General features: G+C 32.2%; 1 protein-coding gene across 1 annotated transcript; it reads left to right on the plus strand.

Moving 5' to 3' along the window:
- The first annotated feature begins 6,970 nt into the window (after positions 1 to 6,970).
- On the plus strand, positions 6,971 to 7,563 carry LOC115968791 (basic form of pathogenesis-related protein 1-like). The gene has a single exon (XM_031088291.1). It carries the CDS (start codon positions 7,004 to 7,006, stop codon positions 7,481 to 7,483), a length of 480 nt encoding a protein of 159 aa, XP_030944151.1. The 5' UTR covers positions 6,971 to 7,003; the 3' UTR covers positions 7,484 to 7,563.
- The last annotated feature ends 11,298 nt before the right edge of the window (positions 7,564 to 18,861 follow it).

Below are 18,861 nucleotides of genomic sequence, written 5' to 3' on the forward strand. Positions count from 1 at the left end.
CTCGCAGCCACTGTCGTTTCAGTAAACTCCATAGCCAACATCTTACTCACTTCCACCACCTCGGCTTCCATTTTTTTCTTCTTTGACGTAGTTACCATGTCGGTGCTTGCATGGTCATGTGCTCCACGTTTAATTCCTGCATGTGCCTCCTCCAGAATTGGATTAATAATTTTTGGCCCAGTTGTGATTGTTTTCCAGGTTCTAGGAGCTGGGTTATTAGTGATAGGCCCATTAGGCCCATTAACCAAGCAGCCCATATCTTGTGGTCCATGGTCCAAAGTCCCTTCCATGTTTGGTCCATCACTTCTCCTCACTGGCAATGTGTTGTCAGTTTTTCCTTTATTCCTCCAATCACGATCAGCATTATTAGCATTTGTAACCGAAGAAATATCAGTGCCATTAAAGATCGCATCATCAATTTCCTGGATGTGCGCGTTAAACTTCTCCTTGTCAGTAAGTATGTCTGTGATCTTCGCCTTATCATTCGAATTCGAATATTCCTTAGGATTCGCATTTTCCTTTCTCGTGTTACCATCTGTCCTAGTCATCATCACCGGGCTGTCAGTCACCGTCACCGGAGTAGTAGCGAAACCATTCTTTTCCGCAACACTACCCGTTCTCCGAGCCTCCTGCCCAGCCACTGATATTATCTTCCGCCTGGACATACTCATCTGAGGCGCACGCATCCAGTCTCCGAACTGCTGTTGCTGGGCATGTAACGTCCCTTTACTGCGAATCCAGACGTCACACTCCTTTGCGTCATATGTTAACCTCCCACACCAGTAGCAAAATATTGGGAGTCGTTCATACCGAAACGAAACCCACCCATCACTGTCTGGGCCAAACCGCACTCTCCGTCCACGACTGAGCGGTTTTGTGATATCCAGTTCCACGCACACTCTCATGAACTCCCTTCCGTCCGTTTCCTCCTCATCGCTGCAGTGGATTACACGTCCTAATGTTTGACATATACCTTCCGTCGCATCAACCGTCATTCGTCTCGCAGGAAGGTCATGCACTTGAATCCAAAACTCCGCCGTATCAAAGCGAAGCTCCTTTAGAGACTGGTCGGTTTCGTATCGGTAGAGAGCAACCAAATACTTGTCAAAGCTCCACAATGCTCCGAGTAGAATTTTCTCAGCATCCAACTCATCTTCAAATGTAAAAAGAATTAGATGGTTCCCCAGATCTTTGATGCGAAACTCATGTTTTGTTTTCCACAGTGATCAGAGAGTCCGAGCCACAACTTCAATACTGAGGGCTCTCTTAGTGAAGAACTTAGCCGCTAGCATACTTCCTGGTTTGATGTTTTTGTTTTCAAAGTCAAACGTATCCCCCTCTTGTTTGGAAAGAGACAAGCGATTCCATTCTCTAGTTAAGGAATCCATAATACATACTGTTTCCCTGGTCCCACGAAAGAATTCCCACAAGCCCTATACGCAACGTTGTTGGGTAAGGGAACTAATTCCTATGGAAGGAACAAAATTCTACTGACAAGGAGTTTGGCACCGCCAAGACTCTAAGTCAGAGAAACTCTATTGTTTATATTATTATTGAGATTTCTTTTTGACAATTTAATAGTTAGGGGATGAAGATTTTAATGTTTTCATTAGAAATATCAGGAGGTGTTGGCTAGCATGATCTACAAGAGTCTGTAATTATTATGCATTTTTTGTATGCAGTAAACATAACCGGCTCAACAAATACTTTTGTAAACAAAAAATTTCAACGATCAAAGCTTTAAGTTTTTAAATATAAATACTAGTAGTATGCTTGTGAAACACGTGAATTAATTAAAAACTCTATATAAAAGAAATATATATTTTAAAAATATTATTAAGAATTTAGTAGATTTTCATTTAGATTAAACTATTGAAATACAAATATATTTTCACCTACATGGCGTAAGGAAAACATTTAATGTGTAAATTTCATTATATTGAAATAAAAAATTATTATGATATATGATCAAAGATTCAAAATAACAAAAATATATTTTACATTTTATTTAAAAAAAAATCAAAATTTTTTAAAATATAATTTTGTTGAAGTAGAATTTTTAATTTCTTAAAACTTAGCTAATAGACTTTTATTTGTAAATCATCTTAATTAATGAGAATGTAACGTTTGTCACAAGGAGAAGATAGCCACTTGATGTGGCCATGAGCTATAAGTCCAAATTTTTATATAATACTATATGCTATGATATGATATAGAGTAAATATTTAAATAAATATCTGAATAATAATCCCTAAAAAATATGGAATCTAGCCAAAAAAGTATGGAATTATCTTATAGAAATAATTCATTTAAAATAAAACTATTATGAGAAATATTTAAAATTTAGAAATGGAAATAGTTCTTTTTTTTTTTTTTTACTATGAAATGGAAATAATTTAAACTATATATTTTGAAATTTTACACGGTTCTTAACAATAACTTTATATAAATTATCAGATTAAAAAAAAAAACTTTATATAAATTTGTTTTCTATTTTCAAAACTTTATTTTTGGGAATATAAAGAAAAATCAATTTTCTTGTATTTTTGAAGTAAAAAACATGTTTAGTTGATTGAAATTAAAAAAGATTGTTTTTTGAAAAAAAAAAAAAAAGAGAAGAAAATACTAAAATATGTTATTACTATAATTTGAACTCTAATGCTAATTCATTAAATGAGATAGATTCATTAAATTAAATGCGTGTTTTCATTAACTTTTGTAAATTAAAAACTGAAAACAGTCTTTTATATGTTTTCAATTTCCTTCATAAATTAAATTTTGAGATTAATTTTTGTTTTTTGTCCATTTTGGATTGTCAAACAAGTTTTTTAGTCTCAAAAATATAAAATTGTTTTTGGAAACAAAAAACAATTACGAAACATACTTTTAGTTTTTTTTTTATTATTATTATTATAAAAGAAAATCCTATTAGTCATATTTCTAGAAATTTTAAATTATACTCCAATTGTAGTTTAGTTTAGATAAAACTCTATTAGCTATGTTTCAAGAAATTGCAAGTTCTTTCAACCAAAATTTTATTTCAAAAAGTTTCAAGAATTTTAAAATAAAATAAATTTAAAATTGAAATCCATTTATATTTTTTTTAAACATTGACATTGTAAAAATTTAAACCGTCCATTTAACAATGATTAATCATGTCAAACTTAGTACCATGTTTTAACAATGTAGCAAATTATTTTTTTACAGATAATTACAATATGTTGCTAATCCCAACTCAAACCCTTTCTCCTTCCTAAACCTCCAATCACTTTGTGCATGAGAAAATGACAATTCAACAATAAGGCCCTTAATTGTAACAAAATTCTTAACTATAAATGAATAATTAAAATTTTTAAAACACTATGATAAGATACTTTTGTAGAGGATTTCAAATCCGTAGACATTTTGAAAGCAATGAAAAGAGATGTTGAGATGGTAGAACTCCTTTCCTACCATCGATGGCTGATTTTGCGGTCAATCTATTTCCTGAAAACCTCCCGCTGATCCGGATCCTGTGAGTTCCTACATGTCACTCAAAGTCCTAACACAAGTTTCAACAAATAATGGTTAAAACTTAAAAAGCTAGGTCGTTTGAACTTTGGACCACTCAATGCCCAGGTACTCAAATATATTATTGGGTCATTCCTCCCTAATCTGATTGGTCTATCAAAACAATTTTATGCTTGGAAATCAAGCATGAAAAAGAGGCATGTTCCTAGAGTCTTAGGTTATTCCTTCCTAAGGTGAATGATCAATCATAAAAAAGAGGGTATGTTCCAAGCATTTGTTTCCAAATTTCTTAACTTTCTGATAAAGAATGTAAGGCTAATATAAGATAGTAACATGGTGCCTAAAGTCATGGTGATAATAATCCGTGAAATGTTGGCGCCCTCAATAATAAATTAATATAGCTTATCAATGTTAATTTGTTTTAATTAAATATCACATGATAGGGGAATGTACATGTATTTATGTTCACGAGAATACTGTTAGGAAAATGACCTTAGGTTGCGCAGCTGAAATTGCTGACTTCTCTTTCTCTCTGAATTTTGAAGTTTAGAACTGACCTAGCAAAATATTATAGAATTAAAAGAAGTTGGGACTAACCTTATCATATATTATTCAAAGAGATTACTTCAATTTGAAACTTTGATGTTGGGCTTACTTGTGGCGATGATTGAGCTCTCTCCAAATGGACTATATATAGATTGATGAAAAATAAAGTAACTTAATCATTGCAACGAGATTCTCATGCTAGTTGAACTAGAAATTATAGAATATAGAGGCGGGAATATTGACCATTAAAAAGAAAATCTACAATGAAATTTTTTTCGCCAAGTACATAAATTTTCTTCTTAAAAAAATTTAGAATGAATATTAATTTTCGCTTGTATAATTTATTCGATAAGAACAAATCATGTTCCATATAGAAAGCCACTATAGCTTTCCATTTTGTGAACCGATCGATACTGGCCCTTCTGTCACATGAGAAGTTCTTGCTAGTACCAAGCATGGACGGATTTAGATATGGATTTGGACGGATTTAGATATGGATTTGGACGGATATAGATATGGACTAGGGGGCAATGGCACCAACAATTTTTTTTTTTTTTTTTTTTTAATATTAGTATAAATATAGGTTTTAATTTAAGCAATTTTTTTTTCCTATAAAATTACACTTTACCCCTTAACAATATCATAGTTTCTTTTAAGAGTAATGCTATAGTCACAAACTTTTATACAACATTTTACTAACTATTGAGGTAGCAAACTTTTATTAGTTCACATGTAGGCCCATCACTTACATCACATTTTTACTTACTAATAATCATTTACTACATAAGCAATTTGTAAAAGAGTTTGTAACTCTAGCATTTTCCTCATTTCAAAGGCCATAAAAAAATTTAATAGATCTAAATCTAAAACAAAATATACAAGCCCAACAAAAATTACCAATAGTAAAGCTAAAAAAAAAAAAAAAAAAAAAAAAAAAAAAAAACTGACCAATCTATTTTATCCAAAATAAACTACCCAGCTCTTTAAAAAAATTTAAACAAAATTAAATTTTTTTTTTTTTTTCCTTATCTAGCATGCACACAACACACACAAAAAACCTACAATGATTAAGCAGTAGAGTTGAAGACCAGAGTCGTTACACGCAGTTAGTAGTAGAGCCACTCCCTAACTCAAGTTCTGGCTCCGTCCTAGTATCAAGTGATATAGATTGCAAAGTGTTATATATATATATATATATATATATATATATATAAAGGATCTATATTTCAGAGAAATGTTTGATAATGTGGTAAACCATTTATTGTTTCATTTGCATAGATGCATGCATGGCAGACTACACACGTTTTGGAAACCTCTCTATCTCTAAATGGATTGTTGGAGACTCCACAACATAATTATCAAATAGATTTGGATTGTTGGATACTACACAACGTAATTATCAAACAGCTTTAGCACTTGATTTGGTATGTAATTTACCCACTTGTTTAACGATAGGGTTATTGACGGAACTGTATCTTCAATTAAAATTTAATAGAAATTAATAATATTTTCTAAAATACAATAAAAACTCTTAAAGGCTTAAAATTTGATAGATAAATTTTAAAAAATATATAAGAGAAATTAAAGATTAAGTACGTAATTTCATACTTAATGCAATCTTCTTCTTCTTTTATGTAAAAAAATTAAATGACCAGATCTTTAAGTTTTTATATAAATATATAAATTAAATATTCAAATAAATATTTAAATGATAAGTCATAAATATGTAATTATCTTATTAAGAAAATATATAATTAAAATTTGAAGTGAAAAAATAGACATATATGGGGAATGTTAATACAAATAGAAGTAGAAATAATTCACTATATTCAAAGAAAATTATATATAAAAAAGTTAAAAACATTAAATGAAATAAAATAAAATCATTTTGAAAATTCATAGGTTTTTTAGTACTCCACTTTATATAAATTAAGAGATGCTTTTATAGAAATAATATTCATTGAATAATGGAAATTGTATTCGGGGATCTCTTCTTTAATATAGCATCTTTCCGTATATAGAAAATACGGATGGTTCCAAAAAGGAAAAAGAAAATAGAAAGAGAGAAAGAAATGCGGGTACCATGGTTTAATTGGGTTTGACCATATAATATAGTAATATACCATTAAAAAAAAAACATTTAAAAAATAATAATAATTGATGATTCAAAACGGTTTAGGTAATGGATCATGGCCAATCCAGATTTAATAACTATGATTTTTGTATATTATTTATTTATTTATTTTTGAATAATAATTATAGAGAGCATTCACATCATATTCCTATTTTTCTCCATATTCTAGAATAATAATCTACTACCTAATATCTTTTTGAAACTCATATCAAATTTTCTATTCTAGGCATTATTTTAATTATTTAATTTTTTTATTTCTTTATTTCCAAAACATTTTTTTTTAATTTATTGAGAAGTGCTACATTCACAACAATTTTACAATAAATTATAAGCGGTAAGATATCACTGATTCAAATTTAAATCTACTACTGAAATTACTTTTTTTCCCATTAATAATAATTCATAATAACCTGCTAAATATAATTTAATTTGTTGTAAAAGTATTATAAAACTGTTGCAAATATAGCATTTTTCTTTTTTATTTTAGTTACAATGACACAAAAATAGTAAAAAAATAGTTTGGGAACAAATAGTGTTTTCCTAAATATAAGAAAGCATTTTAGTGTTTATTATGCACGCTCTCTCACCATTTACGTGTAGTTTGGGGGTGTGTAAAAGTATGTATAACACCTAGTGAACTATTTTTTACCCAAAATAAGAAACCTGACCCAAATGCTTGTGTGTTTATTAGGCACCCCGCTTGAGCTATAACGTAATGATTACCGCTCTTGCCTATAAATACCTCAATCACATATCCCATCTTCATTCAGAACCAGAAGACTAAAAACTAGCTCTCCCTTGCACAGAGATAAAATGGGGTTTATCAAGTATTTGCTAGCCATATGCTTCTTGGGGTTGGCCCTACTTCATGTCTCCCTAGCCCAAAGCTCCCACCAAGACTTTGTCAATGCACACAATGCAGCTCGTGCCAAAGTTGGTGTTGGTCCAATTAGATGGAACTACACAATTGCAGCCTATGCTCAAAATTATGCTAATAAGAGATCGGGAGACTGCAACTTGGAACATTCAGAAGGGCCCTATGGAGAAAATCTTGCTGAAGGTTATGATAACTTAAACGGAGTGGATGCAGTGAATTTGTGGATAGCAGAGAAGCCTTACTATAACCACAAGTCCAACCAATGTGTCGGTGGTGAGTGCCTGCACTATACTCAGGTTGTTTGGCGTGATTCGGTTCATCTTGGGTGTGCTAGAGTCAAGTGCCACAATGGGTGGATGTTCGTCATTTGCAGCTATGATCCTCCGGGTAATTATGAAGGCGAACGTCCTTTTTAAGTGGTTTCATTAGTTACTAATTATGATTATGTTGTTCCTTATCAGGAGTGTATGTGGTGGTAGTACCTTTCAAAAAAAAAGAGTGTATGTGGTAGTAACCAAATATATATGCATACCTTCTGAAGGATATAATGAAATATGTTTCTGTCACTTTTACTATCATGAAGAAGAAATTTGTTTTCACTTTGTTAATTTTCGTTCATACAATGGAACTGATCACTGCTATGACGTTTCTGTCACTGGAATAAGTTTCTCTGACATATGTTAGACTTTCCCCACTCATTGAACATGGAAGGGTCCGGAGGTAGACATATAAGTTAATTCCCTGAAAACAACTTACCATGGGGGGCCATGCGAAGGTAAAGAGTCTATTTTCTAATAAGGAAATATAAATCACAAAATGGTAGATATATAAGAGCATATGGAATTAAATCAAGAATATTTAAGCACATTAAAGATAAGAATAAAGTCAATATATTGAACAAGAAATTAACTGATACGTGTAATTTGATTGCCTTCCTTTTAACTTTGAAAACATAATTAGCACATAACCCGTTTGAGAATACTGGATACCATATATGACTGTATAGGTTTATGGCTGAGCTTTTCTTTTATGGTAAGAAAAGAGGATAGGATAATCTAAGAAAAAAAAAAAAAAAAAAGCATTATGTTTTTTTTATCACGTGAACGTCAATAATTACATTAAAGATAGGAAAAAAGCATGGGAGTAGGGTACTTAATCATTTCTAAGGGCATCTGTTCTCCGCAAATCATGTCAAGACGGGTGCTTCTTGCCATTTACGACAACGCGTCTTATTCTATACAAACTTTGCCATGTGATTATATCAGCCGCTGTCTACTATAATAGAATTTTATGGTGCCATGTGTATGTTCAGGAGTGATCAGCACCGCTACTAGTACATATATTATTGCCCCAGGAGGGGTGGCCCAGTGGGTGACATTCCGCATACAAGCACAAGGTCTCTTGTTTGAGTTATGATGGGTACCAAATGGGGAGTGAATTCTTAATTTGCATTGTGCCTCATCTGCTGGCTCTCATGGGATGTTAGGATGAGGTCTATGACACCCCAGTCATAGTAACTATAACTTAATCCAACATTCCCTTATGGAGGTGCCTCTATTAGGTCATGCCCTGAAGAGTAGGTCACATATGGTCGCTCCCGCCCCTCTTTTGTTCATAAAAAAAAAAAAAAAAAAAATACATATATTATTGGGGTAATGCTACAACAACCTCTTTCTTTTCTTTTCTTTTTTTTTTTTTAATATTTTTACATACCGTTGAGTCGGTAAATTTTTATTATTTTTTATCTAGGTCAATTACTTAAATAATTTTTTTACTTACCAATAATTACTTATCACATTAGTAATTTGTATAAAAAAAAATTTTGTAGGTTCAGCATTTTCATATAGGCAAAAATACACTTTTAGTCCCTACATTTTGAATCTATTTTCATTTTGGTCTCTAATTTGATTTCACGCCTACCCTAGTCCCTGAAATCAGAAAATCATTTCTGTTTTGGTCCTTACCGCCATCTCAGTAATGGAAAAAACATATGTGGCAAATGGAATGCATTGTTAAGATAGTAAATTATATTTGGCATTTTTTAAATGCCGCGTCAACATTTAAATTTAAAAAAAAAAAAAAAAAAAAAAAACCAACTCAGAAAATTAAATAATTTAAAATTTTAAAATAAACATTAATCTAATTAAAAATAATAATTTAATTAAAATAAAATATATTATTAAAAAATAAACTTTGAAATCTGAAGATAACAAGCTGTGCATAAAACCCATTAACAAAAACTCTAGCATCAAATAAACTTGGTTCCCACATCCAAATAATAAACCCATCCACAAAACCTCTGGGATCAAAAACTATACTGGGAGCTATGGACTTGTGGTGACCAATTTTCAAAACCCATTAACGAAACCAAAGATCCAAACGGTCTGACCGATCTTCGTTTTCTCAGACAAGATCTCTCTCTTTCAGCTTTTTCTTTGGGATCTGGCTTTGATATGGGTTTAGAGAAAGAGATGGGCTCAAATCGGTGTAGTGGTTTGAAGTGGTGGTCGGTCCGGTGGTGGTGGGGGTGGATCATTGGTTGGGTTTGTTGTTGGCGTGGGTTGCGGTGGCTTGATGTGCCCATTGGTGACTGATCGGTGGCAATGGTGGTGATTGGTGGTCTGATCTATTCATATGGATTGCAGATTGGTGGTCTGACTTTGATTTGTTCTGTTTTGATCCCTGTGTTTGCTCTTGTTCTGGGTTTGTTTGTGTTGAGTTCGACTTGCTCTTAATTGATGGTGGTGGTGGGTTTGATTGTGAGAACATGAAGTGTGCTGGGTATCCTTACTCTTGTTCTGGGTTTGTTTGTGTTTTTGGTTTTTGGAGAGAACGTGGAGTTGTTTGTTTTTATGTATTTTTTGTGTAAATTCTGGGTTTATAGGTTTGTTGGAGATTGAGTTGGTTACTATTTTATGGGTTTATTTATTCGGTTTACTTATGATTTGGTTTGGTTTCTTTCATTTATTTCTTGTTTTTCTAGATTTGGTGGAGATTAGACTTTGGTTGCTGGATTTGGAGTTGAGGTTTGCTAGAGATTGGTTTGGTTGCTGGGTTTATTTCTTGGATTTGGGAAGAACATGTTCTTACGGAAAAAATAATGAAAGTAAAAAAATAGGCAGAAGTCACATTTTCGCCCCTACATTTTCAAGCGATTCTTACTTTGGTCCCTAGATTTTATTTTTACCGCTTTTAGTTTCTATCCTAAAAAACACTTCCTGTTTTAGTCCCTGCCGTTATATCAGAGACGAAAAATGCACACGTAACAAACAGCAGAATTAAAAAGATATTAAAATAATGTCCAGAACCTAATCAACAAGTGCCTCCGCACGCTGCGCAAAAAGCTTAACCACATAACTCAAATGGAAGAAGCCATCGCTTAAGGCAAACCGATCAACAAGGAGCAAGAAGAAGTCCTCTGCTTGAAACCCGTCGTCTTAGCTCTCATCAATGAGCTCAACAAGCTCCACCAGCCTCTCGCCCAAGCTATCGCTGAAGAGCTCTCTCTCTCCACTCAACGCCTCCACCTCTCCCCCTCTGATTCCACCGCCAACAACACCAAAACCAATAACAACCACAACCACGATGACAACAACAACAACAACAACAATTACAAATCCACCGCCTCCTCCTCCGATGAGCAGAACCGGAATGATGAATCTGACCTTGGCCTTGTGGAGGATCTTCTGAGTCTGCTCTACTTCAGCTAGCTCTTCGATGTGAAGTCACAGGGAGGTTTCACCACCACGATGCTAACGAGGACTCATGTATGCGGATGTTGCTTGACCTACAATTACATCACCGACGATGCCACTGATCTGCTCAGCGAGCGGGAAGCTCTGGCTTGCTAAGTTCGATCAGCCTATTGATTCCAATGCCAACCTTATTTTAATATTTTGGACATTATTTTAATATTTTTTTAATTCTGATGTTTGCCACATGTGCATTTTCTGTCTCTGATATAACAACATGGACCAAAACATGAAGCGTTTTTCAAGATATGGACTAAAAGCGATAAAAATAAAATTTAGGGACCAAAGTGGGAATCTTCTGAAAATGTACGAACGAAAATGTGATTTCTGACAAAAAAAAGAAAAAACTAATTTTAATTTATTTTATTTTTGGTTTAAATTTTCTGAGTTGGCTTTTTTTTATTAATTTAAATATTGATGTAGCATTTAAAAATTGCTAAATATAATTTTTTATTATTTTATTAGCCACGTTAGCATTTACTGTGCCAACAGTGCATTCTGTTTGCCACGTATACTTTTTCCATTTCTAAGATTACGACAGGGACCAAGACGGAAATGATTTTCTGATTTCAGGGACTGACATAGGCGTAAAATCAAATTAGGGACCAAAATGAAAATAGGCTCAAAATATATGGACTAAAAGTGTATTTTTGTCTTCCATATATTATTGTTCCCAACCCACCACAAATCACACATATGCATCAAAACCATCCTCTATTTCTTTTTTGGTGGTCAGATTTGAATCACATCAGCTATGCAAATATATTGTGAGTATGTCTAATATAAATGTGGTATAATCGATTAGATTAGCCTTTCAGTTAACTTTAAGGGCCCGTTTATTTGGAAGAGTGGAAAAGTGAGGATAAAAAATGGTGAGAGGATGGAAAAGTGGGAGGATAGAAAAGATTTTTATTTTCCTCATTTTTGTTTGGTTGGGAGTGAAAAAATAAAGGTATGGAAAAAGTGAGTTTATATAAATTTACTCATGTATATTTATTAAAAATGATGCCCAATTAAAACAAAAAAAAAAGTGACCAAAAAAAAAAAAATATATATATATATATATATATGAGCAACGTACACTTAAATAAATAAAATAAAATAAAAAGGAAAGAACGTGCAATGAGGGAAGAAAAAAAAGGAAGAAGAAGAAGAAGAGGCACGTCTAGGAGGGAGGAAAAAAAATAAAAAGGAGACAACGACCAAGAGAGAGAGAAAAAAGTGAGGAAGAGCAATGTACGGACAAAGCTCATGTGCAAGTGCATAAGAATATTTTTTTCCATTAAACAGTCTCATTTTCTTTTTTCAGTTTTCTCTCTATTTTGAGGAGGAAACATTTTGGTGGGCCTAGGAAAAAAACACTTGGGCCCCACAATTTATTTTCCTTCCTCTCACCCAATTAAACACACTCCAAAAAAAAATTTCTTCTCATTTTTTCTCCAAAATTTTTCAACCACCTTTTTCACCTCCAAACAAACACACCCTAAACGTAGTAAGAGTCTAAGAAAATCAATTCAAGCTCAAGTTCATTCTTAATATAAAGCTACGCCTATAAAATTTTGGTTTGACGAGCATTGCCTTAGCTTTGACTTGATTCTTGAACTATGGTCGTGTGACTCTCAAGTCTCATTGAAGCAAAGGGATATGCTAGAAATTATTTCTTTTGAACAACCACAAAGTTGGTTAACCTATTTTTTAGAATGTATATCTCGATTGTTTAACAAGTTGCTTTAACTTAAGCTTTGAACCACAGTTCTTAAAAGCGGACGGGAGAGGACAAGTATAAAAAGGATAATAATTTTTGTGCAACAGTAAATTATAAGAAACCTTTTTGGATATTATCATTTTGGCTTATTTGAAAAGGCAAAACAAGAAGCTCCCTAAGTTTTGGACGGAGAGGAACCCCTGCTCCTCTCACCCCCCCCAAAAAAAAAAAAAAAATCTATTCCTCCTCATGTGACAAGGTAGTTAGTTTTGTCCCTGTCTCCCTGAACAAGATCATATTAACTGTTGCTAAAGATTGATTAACCTATATAAACGACCTAGGCACTAGAGACTAGAAAGGGCTTAATAAGTGACAAACTGTCTTGGGGAGTTGAAATAAGTAGATATAGAGATGGCTTAATTTTTTTAATCTTAATTTTTTCTGGATTATTTTATCATTATTCACCCTGTCTTGGTATTTTTGTTATTGTTTGTGATGTTAACAATATTGACCTAGCCTTAACATCGATCTAAGTTCTGAAACAAAAGTTAAGAATTTCCCAATTAATATATTTTGTATTTGGATTACTTTCTCAACCAATGATATTGATATCTTGGCAGCCTTCTAAGTAACTCCTTAGCCTGAAGTTCCAATCGAAGAAGTAGATGTCATAGTAGGCAGTACCTAAGAGATCTTCAACGGGTACATAAACAACTGTGCGGACTTATGGGCTTAACAGTCTTGATTGGTGTCCCAAAGATATATATGTTTACCGCTATACAATTACAACCATTATTGCTCAATGAATACAGGACGCCCATGCTTTAGCACCTGGTTCAATGGCTTACAAGCAATAGTTAGGAGTGTTTTAACATTTCCAAACCAAATTGATGAAATTATTAATTAAAATCTTTGGTACTTAAAACACATGCATCATGACGCAATAGCAAGTTACAATTGGTATGATAGGGATACAATGTATAAAAATCCTTTTATGTGGAAGGAAAATAATTTATCACTATTTATCATTAATTGGTATGTGCGAGAGTTATAAAAAGATCTCTTCTTTTTTTCTTTTTTCATTTTTTAAGTGAAAAGTATGTTAGTGAGAATATCTGTAAGTGTATTCGGAGCTAGACTTCATATTTGACATGACACTTTCTAGTGTAACATCCCTAGGCTTGGATTGTAAGAGGTATGAGGTTAAATTATATTTTTGACCTAGAGAACATCGAATGGTGGATTAGAGGTGATACACAGAGAAGGGAAATATAAAAAATATGAGAACGAATCAAGCAAGAGATCATGGAGGAAACAAAGAATTTTGACTGGTTTTCAATGATGCATCAGATAACTTCAAAAAAAAAAAAAAATGTATTTCATTCCAGGGCTAGGCTTTGTTAAGGCCTTCTATTTTCAGCATTGCTAGTAAGGACAGGTTCGCCTAGATAATTTTTCCCATTTTACATGGAGGCTTTTAATAAGCGAGTTCGGGATTGAAAACTTATTTAGTTGTAATAGACTACCTAAAATAAAAATAAAAATCTATCTATAATAAACTAAATAATATCTGGTCAAACTAGTGCATGAAGTTTTTGATTTAAGAATGATGCATGTCTTCTGTGTTTTTATTGAAATTTGAAACAAATTTGTCCGGCTCATAGTGATATGACTTGAAATCAGCCTAAGGCTGATGCGTAGCGTGGACACAAGAATTTTCTAATCATTTTCCTTTTACCAAAAATTGAAAAAATTTACCCTACAATTTGATATGCCAATTCATGGACTTTAGCATTTTTTTTTTTTTTCTATGGTTCATTTGTTTTGACGTAATTTTTTTTTAAAATGTATTTCTTATTTTGGGGAATTTGGCTTGGTTGAAAGTTTCAGTAAAATGAAATCATTTTCTTTTGATCAAGAAAAATACTTGCTCTAAGGCCTCATTTGATTGGGGTGAAAACAGGGAAGATGCAAAAGAAGGAGAGGAAAATAGGATAGAAAATGGAATTTTCTCTTTTTTGGTTCAGGAGAGAAAACAAGTGGGAAATAAAATGGTGTGGAAAATTTTCCCTCCAGGCCCACAAAATTTTGTCTTCCCAATTTGGGAGAAAAACTAAGGAAAAAAGATTATATGGGTGGTAAATTACACAAATACCCTCATCTTTACACACAACACGTCTCCACGTTCTCCTCTTTCCTTTCTTTTCTTTTTTTCTTTTCTTTTGGTGCCTTGTCTTCATTATAGTCCACCTTATCCATTGCTATTTGATTACTTATTTATTTATTTGATTCTCAAAAAAATACTTATTTATTTATTTTTTCCATATACTCCTATAGTTCTTCACAGGGAACGGTCTCTAGGTTCTTCACAGCTATAAGTTTTTCTTTTTGGTTTTTTTTTTTTAATTCATTTTACCCAATTTTTGCTTGCTCTAAACAGCTATGTTTTTTATTTATAGTTTATACATATATTTTTCACACTTATTAGACCCTTTGGTGTTTTGTTATTTTATTTTTATTAAACCCTTTGCTATTTGATTATTTATTTATTTTTTCCCATATATTCTCAGAGTTCTTCACAAGGAAAGGTCTCCAGGTTCTTTACAACTGTAAGTTTTTCTCTTTTTTTTTTTTTTTTTAATTCATTTTACCCAGTTTTTGCTTGCTCTCATATTTGGTTTTTATTTATAATTTATACATATTTTTCACACTTATTAGACCCTTTGGTATTTTGTTATAACAAGGACATAATACTCAATTCATATAAATTACATTTTCCATCCTCCTACTTTTCTCTCCAACCAAACAAAAGAGTTTTCCACCCTCCCACTTTTCTACTTCTCCAACCAAAACACACATGAGGGAAAACCAAAACTTTTCTATCCTCCCAATTTTCCATCCTTCCATGTTTCCTCTCCTCCAACCAAACAAAGCCTAAGGTTTGAAAATGTTTTACACACCTCTGAAGGACAGGTTCGACTAGATAACACACCTAAACATACAACAGCCTTATAACATACAAAATGGCAAAGATATTCAAAAATCTCAAAAATGACAAAAATGCCTTAAAAATACCTCTCATTCAAGAGGATTTACAACATGTTAAGCCTTGGTCCGGTTATTCACTTTGCATGAAATAAAACATCATGCTACACCTATATCTAAATTAAAAGCTCCAAATGATAGAAATTTTAGTAAAATCTTGAAATTACATACCAAAATACCCTTACAAAATTGAATATCATGCTCCATCTATCCAATATGATTGAATGATCCTAAACTGCAAAAATAACAAAATTATTCCTCCAAAAATATTGAAATGATGAAAATATCTAAAATGACTACAATATTCCTCAAAATTTCAAGATTTGCTCCCAATCATTATAGAAGTTGCACACAAAATTTCAAGATTTTTTTTTTTTTTTCCTTTCCTTATTTATCCTTTGTATTTTAAGTTGAATATCTTATTAAATACCTCTTTTTTTTCCTTTTTCTTTTTTTCCTTCACATGTGGCTATGATTTGATACCATAAATTGTAGCCATAGTTTATTGAAAAATTAGTAAACTTTTTCAACTGAAAATTAGGAGAGAATAAAAAAAATATCGGGCTGCCATCATCACTCGTTTATTCTTTAACTTTTTCAAGTGAGATATTTACGTTGTACCTACTATTCATTCTTGTCTTTTTTTCAATATGGCGTGTAGCCTAGGGCCCTTTAGAACGTGATGTTTGTGTTTGTTTCCCGCTAAAAAACAAAAATAAAAAAATAAAAGAAAAAGTGATGTTACTTTTAAAAGTAGTGCATTTAAGCCCATTTGATAGAGTTCTTAAACAATTTATTTTCAGTTTTTAAATAATCTTACACATATTTTTATATACTTTTTAACTCATAAGTATTTCAAAACACTATAAACAACATTACTCAAGTTCTTCTATTAAACAGACCCAATTTCCCTTTCTAGGACAACAATTATTCCAATCTAATATTATAAATTATTAATTTATGCAATTACAAGCGATTATCTAACAACCGAAAGACGTTGAATCACGCAATTAATTTCAACTAAAAAATTATCAAAAAAAAAAAAAAATATATATATATATATATATATATATAAATATATATATTCATCATATACAATTGTATGGATCATGTAGAAGGAAAAAAAAGTCAGTCATATCCACATGGCTAGGTCCTAAGTCTATGATCACTCAGTTTCCCGTGATTGGTGGTTAGCGATTGAACTGACCTCTTTCTTTCTTTTTTTTTGGAGAATCGGCCTGACCATTTTTAAGTCTTGGATAACGACCTAACGGAGAAGCATGTGCTTTCTAGACGCACCTAATATATAGTTCCAAATAGAAAAGTAAAACAAAATGATTATTATTATTATTATTATTAATCGGTAGTATTAATTTAAAATTAAAAAACCACAGGGATTGACCCAAATACAAAACGATGATGAAGATTTCTCAAGGCATAAATGGTTGCATAAGCATTACGACATGATGATGTGGTTTGTGAAACAAGAAGGGACCGTTTGGTATATACGTTTAAACACATATTTTCAGTTTTTAAACAATATTACACATATTTTTACATACTTTTTCACTCACACATATTTACAAAAAATATAAACAATATTACTAGAACAATATTATCAAACAGCCCCGAAATGTACCAAGTTTGGTGGTTTTTGTTTTTTGAGAAATGTTCCAAGTTAGCTACAAAGATTTGGAGGTAATGGCCGTAATCGCTAGAGAGGAGAATATCAAGTCTATACCGGTGGTCATGGTTTGTCTGTGTAATAATGAATCCTTATATTAAACCTTTCGAACACGGCAATTTGAAGCTTTCTCATGGTCCCAACTAGTCGAGTCTAGTACTGAGCCGAGTTAGTATGTGTAACACGACACATTTTGGGGTGGTAGAAGGCAATGTTTGATCACAAGATAGCAACAAGTTCTAGTATGAAACCTGAACCAAGCACTAAGAAAAGTTTGGTCCTAGCAGACTCGGCTCATCTTCTGCAAGAAAATGCGCTGTTACTTCCATGTAATTATTAGACAGACTTTCTAGGTAAGCTTTTATATGCTGGTCAAAAAGTACGACTATGAGGTAATTTATGCTAGATTTTCACAACTATCCTATATAATATATGTAATAGATTGCAATTAGTTGCCGTTGCTTTTTATACGAGCCCATCACGTTTCTTTTACCACTCAAAGCTAGTCACATCGAATAGTTGTGGAATTCGTTTTTGCCCTAAAATTTATTTACGTTAACTGCATTGATTTCTCACAAGCTGATTTGTTACAAAACACAAATAAAAATTTCTTTTAATACTAACCATTTTTTTTTAGGTTCTGGTTAACTCGACTAGTAAAATTTTTTATGATTGAATAAAAAATTTGAAATTCAATCCCTGTTACACCAAAATTGATTGTTGTCTTAGTCTGATGATAAAAAGTACAATCATCAAAAGCGGAAGCCATAGATTGAAATTCTATAAATAAATTTTTTTTTTTTTTAAATGTGAATTTTTCTATGGTATGTGCATGTATGCATCACACACAAATAAACAATTCAACTATTCATTTATGAGGTGCTTGAAACTCACCAATAAGATTGTGAGTTTTATTTATGTAATAAAATTTGTAGTACCTTTTACATTTTCCCAAAACACAAATTTTAATGGCTCATTTTAAAAAGAGTAATGCTATTTACATAATATTTTTACAAAAAATTATAAGTGGTGGACTATTATTGGTTCTAATCTGGAGACTCCATTAATATTACTTTTTTACCTACCAATAATAACTTGTCACCTATGATTTGTTGTTTAATTGTTTTGAATATATTCTAAACGTAGAACTACTCTTTCAAAAATCATATGCCCAAAAAACTCTTAAGAGTTTTTAGGTTAATTAAAAGAATAGTTATATAATGTTAAAGTTATTTATTTTATTCTATTGAAATACTTAATAATATACTTATATTATCTTAATTTGATTTGATAAGATATTTGTGGGGCCCGGCCCAAAATAATGGGCTAGTTAAACTACGGGCCCGTCCGAGAAGCATCTTGTCCGAGGAGAAGTCATAGCCAAAACATTATTCAAGCCCAATTGCGGTAAAAGAAACCTGTCGAGGAGTAACTCCTCCTCGGACATTACGAAGTCCGGACCAAGAGCTCGCCCCAACCATTACAGTTCATCCTCCAAGCATATAAAAAAGAATAAAACCCAAAATATCTCATGGAAAGCTGCCACCACCACATTAAATGAGTCACAACCACCCTCTTGGCCGCATTAATGAGGAAAAGACCCCTGAA

This window comes from Quercus lobata, chromosome 11, assembly GCF_001633185.2.
Source record: "Quercus lobata isolate SW786 chromosome 11, ValleyOak3.0 Primary Assembly, whole genome shotgun sequence".
Taxonomy (NCBI): Eukaryota; Viridiplantae; Streptophyta; class Magnoliopsida; order Fagales; family Fagaceae; genus Quercus; species Quercus lobata.

Excerpts from the sequence above, each read along its gene's own strand:
- LOC115968791 (XM_031088291.1), top strand. The coding sequence starts at position 7,004 with ATGGGGTTTATCAAGTATTTGCTAGCCATATGCTTCTTGGGGTTGGCC.